This window comes from Entelurus aequoreus, linkage group LG06 (genome assembly GCF_033978785.1).
Source record: "Entelurus aequoreus isolate RoL-2023_Sb linkage group LG06, RoL_Eaeq_v1.1, whole genome shotgun sequence".
Classification (NCBI taxonomy): domain Eukaryota; kingdom Metazoa; phylum Chordata; class Actinopteri; order Syngnathiformes; family Syngnathidae; genus Entelurus; species Entelurus aequoreus.
Window position 1 is genome coordinate 58,567,446 of NC_084736.1, and position 7,408 is coordinate 58,574,853.

A 7,408-nucleotide genomic window follows, 5' to 3' on the forward strand; every position below is an offset into this window, starting at 1 on the left:
TCGGAAATTATCGGTATCTTTTTTTAATTATCGGTATCAGTAATTTTTTTTTTTTTTTAATTAAATCAACATAAAAACCACAAGATACACTTACAATTAGTGCACCAACCCAAAAAACCTCCCTCCCTCATTTACACTCATTCACACAAAAGGGTTGTTTCTTTCTGTTATTAATATTCTGGTTCCTACATTATACATCAATATATATCAATACAGTCTGCAAGGGATACAGTCCGTAAGCACACATGATTGTGCGTGCTGTTGGTCCACTAATAATACTAACCTTTAACAGTTAATTTTACTCATTTTCATTAATTACTAGTTTGTATGTAACTGTTTTTATATTGTTTTACTTTCTTCTTTTATTCAAGAAAATATTTTTAATTTATTTATCTTATTTTATTAATTTTTTTTTAAAGTACCTTATCTTCACCATACCTGGTTGTCCAAATTAGGCATAATAATGTGTTAATTCCACGACTGCATATATCGGTATCGGTAATTAAAGAGTTGGACAATATCGGAATATCGGATATCGGCAAATAGCCATTATCGGACATCCCTATTTATTATTATTAAATAATGTCAGTGATTGCAAACAGGCGCGCATCCGGAACACAAGCGGCAGGTGAAAATAATAAGTAGCTCTGGAAACCAACTCAGAGGTGCACAAACAGGAACTAACAGAAAAGCCCAAGTGACTCGGAAAAAACCCAAACAGAACATGATCACAACAAAGCATTTGTCATGCACTTATTTTTGCTGTATTTATCTGGCACATGTGGAAAATTATTTCCCTACAATAAAACCGGGGCGCGGTGCAAAAAAAAAAAAAGGTCGGGGACCACCGATTTTACAGCAAGGGGTTGGCCTCACAGAAGGTCCGCTTTCTCAACAGCTGTTCCCGCTCCAGTTCAAACATATATGACACCGCCTGTCGCCATTTCCATGAAAAAAAAAAAAAAAGAGGCTCCAAAGGCAAACACTCGTCTCTCTTGGCCATTTGCCGGCATGTTCTTTGGGGGTGGGGGGGGGGTCTTTTTGTCTGTAGTCTGCCACTAGTGCCTTTTGTCGCCTGGAAGCGAAACATCTATTGCACGTTATTCAAGTAACCGGTTGTTGTTGTTTTTTTTGCACCTAATTGAAGCAAGTTTCCCTCCGTGGGGGGAAAACTCAATCCAGATTTGTTTTGGAACAAAAGGCAGCTCTTGTTGCACGAGATAAAAAAAAAAAGGAAACATGTCGCATAAATAAACGGCGATGAATAAAAAAAAAAAACGTAAGGGCTTCGTAAGTGTTCATACGCACGTGGGAGGGGGCCGTGTGGGTTCGTACTTGCTGGCGTGCCCTTTGAGGGACAGGTGAGGTTTGATGTAGGCCTGGCTGCTGGTGAACACGCTGCTCGCCTTCCTCCTCGTCCTCTTCTTCAGCTTCCTGCTGAACACGTTCTGCCACGACTGCAAGGTCTTGGAGGTCCAGATCCACATGCCGCTGGTGATGCCCACCACCAGCAGCATGAAGATCTTCACCATGAAGACCTCCACGGCGGGGATGGACGCGTCCATGAGGCACTCGGACTCGCCGCCGCCGCCGCCGCCCTTGCACGTGGCCTTCCCCGCCAGCGTGCGCCAGTGGTCCATGTTGAGGCGCTCGTAGAAATAGCAGGCGATGACGCAGGTGGCGGGGACGGTGTAGAGCACGGAGAAGACCCCGATGCGCACCATCAGCTTCTCCAGCTTGTCCGTGTTCTCCCCTTCGGTTTTCATGATCTTCCTGATGTTGAAGAGGGCCACGAAGCCCGAGAGGAGGAAGGAGGTGCCGGCGACCAGGTAGCAGGAGAGCGGGATGAGCACGAAGCCGGTGAGGGCTTTCACGTCCATGCTGCCCACGTAGCAGACGCCCGTCAGCTCGTCCCCCGCCACCTTCCTCATCACCAGGATCATGATGGTCTTCACCGCCGGGACGGCCCACGCCGCCAGGTGGAAGTAGCTGCTGTTGGCCTCGATGGCCTCGTGGCCCCACTTCTTCCCCGCCGCCAGGAACCATGTGAGGGTGAGCACGACCCACCAAAGGGAGCTGGCCATGCCGAAATAATACAGGATGAGGAACACGATGGTGCAGCCGGTGCTCTCCAGGCCCTCCTGGATGACGTACTGGACGCCGTCGTCCCGGTCGCAGGCGATGCTGTCGGCGCCCACGAAGAGACGGACGAGGTAGCCCACCGAGTAGACGCAGTAGGACATGGAGAGGAAGATGATGGGCCTCTCCGGGTATTTGAAGCGCTGGGGGTCGACGAGGAAGGTGAGCACGGTGAAGGCGCTGGAGACGAAGCACAGGATGGACCAGACGGCGATCCACACCAGGGAGAAGCGCTTGTCCCCCTGGCTCCAGTACACGTCCACTCTGGGGTGACACTTGGGGGCGCACGACTGGCTTTTCTCCACGTGGTGGAACTTGCCGGGGTTGTCGCACTTGGGCTTGACGTCCGGGTCCCGCGAGTGCAGCTCCTGCCCGCTCAGCGGGGGTTGCAGCCTGAAGTCCGGCGGCCGGGTGTGGGACACCTTGGGGGGCTCGTCCGAGCCGTTGTTGGGCGCCTCCATGCACAGGTTGTTGGGGTCGTTTTTGGTGGGCAGCCGGGCGCAGTCCAGGGAGTCGGGCCAGGGGAAGTTGAACTGCTCCAGAATGGGCAGGCACTTGGCTTTGACCTGCTCGCACATGACCCTGCATGCCGGGATGGGGTTGGACACCTGCTCGGTGCACATGGGGGCGTAGAGGGAACAAAGGAAGAACTTCAGGTGGCCGTGGCATCCGAACTGGATCAGCGTGGCGAACTCCTGCAGCTTCATGGCGGCTTCTTTCTGGCTGTCGTGGCCCATCAAGTTGGGCATGCGAGTCATGTTGTAGCCGATGTCCTTGCACAGGGGGATGCTGACGTGTTGACATTTGCCCTCGCCCGGCCAGTCCGGGTCCATGGAGCTGATGGCCCAGCCTTGTCCGCCGCACAGCAGCACCGCCAGCAGCACGGGTAGCACGGCGCTTGAACACATCCTCGCTTCTTTACTTTAAAAAGAAAAAGTGTCTTTCATAAGAGCAAATGATGGTTCAACTTACAGACCTCCACACTTTTACTAATCCCACAGTTTTGCAAGAAGAGTGCATGCTTTCAAGAGTGTGCAAAAAAATAAATCCAAAATGGTAAATTCCACATCCAGTGAGTCGTCATGCGGCGTCTCCTCTCACTCCATGGTGCAGCGTCCCGGTGCAAGAAGTTGGAGGAATTGCTACCTCATTAAAAAAAGGAAAAAAAAAAAAAAAAAAAAAAAAGACGCCTTCACGCTCCCTCGCGATTAAATCCCGATTGAGCCATAATAATAATAATAATAATAATAATAATAATAAGTCCACGCCACAACAAGTATTGCGTAATGCTTGCGCTCCTGCACGGCGAGTTGTTGATGCGTTTGGTGGCAGCGCGCGTCTGAGCTGCTCGCTGCAGCTCCGGTCCTGCATGGTCCAACCTGCCAAGAGATCCGCCTTCAAAGACACCTACTTAGCATAAGAAAGATGACACTGACACGCCGATTATTTTCTAATCGTGCGGAACAGCTTGTTCATTGCTGCATTCTCAAGGCGCCCCCCCACTAAAGCCCGCAACTTCCCTCGCAGCACACATACACTTTAAATGTTTTTTATTTTATTTGATTGCACAATATGAATCACACCAAAACTTCTCCTGGGAATATGTTAAGATGAGGCAGGGTGCGATTTTGGTGGTTTGAAGTTCATTTGAAGTAAATAAAGACAGATCAGGGGTGTCAAACTCATTTTTAGATGGGGGGGGGGGGCCACATGGAGAAAAATCCACTCCCAAGTGGGCCGGACTGGGGAAAATCACGGTGCGATAACTTAAAAATAAAGACAACTTCAGATTGTTTTTCTTTGTTTGAAAAAAGAACAAGCACATTCTGAAAATGTACAAATCATTAATGTTTATTTTTTCTTTTTACACTTACATGTTGCCATACTTGCCAACCTTGAGACCTCATAATTCGGGAGATGGGGGGATTGGGCCGGGGGCGGGGTTAAGGGGGGAGGAGTATATTTATAACTAGAATTCACTGAAATTCAAATATTTGTTTTATATATATATATATATATATATATATATATATATATATATATATAAATATATATATATATATATATATATATATATATATATATATACATATATATATATATATATATATATATATATATATATATATATATATATATATATATACATATATATATATATATATATATATATATATATATATATATATATACATACATATATATATATATATATATATATATATATATACATATATATATTTACATATATATATATATAAATATATATATATATATATATATATATATATATATACATATATATATATACATATATATATATATATAAAACAAATACTTGACTTTCAGTGAATTCTAGCTATATATATATATATATATATATATATATATATATATATATATATATATATATATATATATATATATATATATATATATATATATATATATATATATATATATAATTATATATATATGTATGTATAAATAAAAGAAATACTTTTAGAATTAGAATTTCAGTGTGTGGGGTGGATTGGGCCGGGGGCGGAGTTAAGTGGGGAGGAGTATAATTATAGCTAGAATTCACTGAAATTCAAGTATTTCTTATATCCATCCATCATCCATCCATTTTCTATATATATATAAATATATATATATATATATATATATATATATATATATATATATATATATATATATATATATATATATATATATATATAAATATATATATATATACATAAATATATATATATGTATATATATATATATATATATATATATATATATATATATATATATATATATATATATACATAAATATATATATATGTATATATATATATATATATATATAAATATATATATATATATATATATATATATATATATATAAATATATATATATATATATATATACATATATATTTATATATATACATATATAAATGAAAGAAATACATGACTTTCAGTGAATTCTAGCTATATATATATTTATTTCATTATATATATATATATATATAAATAAAATATATACTTGAATTTCAGTGTTCATTTATTTACACATATTTATTTACGCATATACACACACATACAATTATTTATTTACACATATTTATTTACACATATTTACACATATTTATTTACACATATACACACATATTTATTTACACATATTTACACATATTTACACGTATACACACATTTATTTACACATATTTACACATATTTATTTACACATATACACACATATTTATTTACACATATACATACACATAAAATTATTTACACATATACACACACATAAAAGTCTGATCTACAAAATGTGCAGGCAGCATACCCCTTCCCCTTCCAGCTGTCCTGGATTAACTGAATTTTTTTTTTTCCAATCATTTTGGAACTTGCAAGCGTACTTCTTCTTCTTACTCGTCGTCGCCATGTCTCTTCTTCGTTCTTCTGCTTTGTCTCTGTTATGTTTTTGGACATTACTACTTGCCGTAGTTTTGAAGCAATGCATGATGGGAATCCGGATGTTGTGTGTCAGTGTATTAAACACACGCTGAGAAATAGCTCCGTGCCTGCCTACTTTATGGGTTATAGATAAACCTATGGATAACGGAGACATATATAATAGTCTCCTTTTCAGGTGAGAGAGGACGCTAAAGGCAGTGCTTTTAAGGTACGCCCCCAATATTGTTGTCTGGGTGGAAATCGGGAGAAATCCGGGAGAATGGTTGCCCTGGGAGATTTTCGGGAGGGGCACTGAAATTCGGGAGTCTCCTGGGAAAATCGTGAGGGTTGGCAAGTATACATGTTGCGGTTAATAGTATTCTATCTTTATTTTTTGTGTGTATGCTTCACTAATGAGAGTATTTGGTGAACATCGTTTTGTCCTACTAATTTTGGCGGTTCTTGAACTCGCCATAGTGTGGACTGTGAGGCAACAGTTTGTTTACGTGTAAAATGTTCCACTCCTTCTTTGTTTCATTTTGTCCACCAATAGTTTTATGCTGTGCGTGAATGCACAAAAGTGCGCTTTTTTAATGTTATTGACTTGTATATTTGTCAGTGCATGACTGCAAACTAATCAATGCTAACATGCTATTTAGGCTAGCTGTATGTACATATTGCATCATTATGCCTCATTTGTAGCTATATTTGAGCTCATTTAATATCCTTTACTTTTTGGGGACGACGACGTGGCTGATGAGAGTATTTGGTGAACATCGTTTTGTCCTACTAATTTTGGCGGTGCTTGAACTCGCCATAGTGTGGACTGTGACGCAACAGTTTGTTTACATGTAATATGTTCCACTCCTTCTTTGTCTCATTTTGTCCATCAAAAGTTTTATGCTGTGCGTGAATGCACAAAAGTGCGCTTTTTTAATGTTATTGACTTGTATATTTTTCAGTGCATGACTGCAAACTAATCAATGCTAACATGCTATTTAGGCTAGCTGTATGTACATATTGCATCATTATGCCTCATTTGTAGCTATATTTGAGCTAATTTAATATCCTTTACTTTTTTGGGGGACGGCGTGGCGGATGAGAATACTTGGTGAACATCGTTTTGTCCTTCTAATTTTGGTGGTTCGTGAACTCGCCATAGTGTGGACTGTGTTTGTTTACATGTAATATGTTCCACTCCTTCTTTGTCTCATTTTGTCCATCAAAAGTTTTATGCTGTGCGTGAATGCACAAAAGTGCGCTTTTTTAATGTTATTGACTTGTATATTTGTCAGTGCATGACTGCAAACTAATCAATGCTAACATGCTATTTAGGCTAACTGTATGTACATATTGCATCATTATGCCTCATTTGTAGCTATATTTGAGCTCATTTAATATCCTTTACTTTTTGGGGGGACGACGTGGCTTATGAGAGTATTTGGTGAACATCGTTTTGTCCTACTAATTTTGGCGGTTCTTGAACTCGCCATAGTGTGGACTGTGACGCAACAGTTTGTTTACGTGTAAAATGTTCCACTCCTTCTTTGTCTCATTTTGTCCATCAAAAGTTTTATGCTGTGCGTGAATGCACAAAAGTGCGCTTTTTTAATGTTATTGACTTGTATATTTGTCAGTGCATGACTGCAAACTAATCAATGCTAACATGCTATTTAGGCTAGCTGTATGTACATATTGCATCATTATGCCTCATTTGTAGCTATATTTGAGCTAATTTAATATCCTTTACTTTTTTGGGGGACGGCGTGGCGGATGAGAGTACTTGGTGAACATCGTTTTGTCCTTCTAATTTTGGTGG

At 40.0% G+C, this 7,408-nt stretch overlaps 1 protein-coding gene across 1 annotated transcript; it reads right to left on the minus strand.

The window, feature by feature from the left end:
* Positions 1-1,172: 1,172 nt before the first annotated feature.
* On the minus strand, positions 1,173-3,123 carry fzd10 (frizzled class receptor 10). The gene has a single exon (XM_062049588.1). It carries the CDS (start codon positions 3,045-3,047, stop codon positions 1,299-1,301), a length of 1,749 nt encoding a protein of 582 aa, XP_061905572.1. The 5' UTR covers positions 3,048-3,123; the 3' UTR covers positions 1,173-1,298.
* Positions 3,124-7,408: the final 4,285 nt, after the last annotated feature.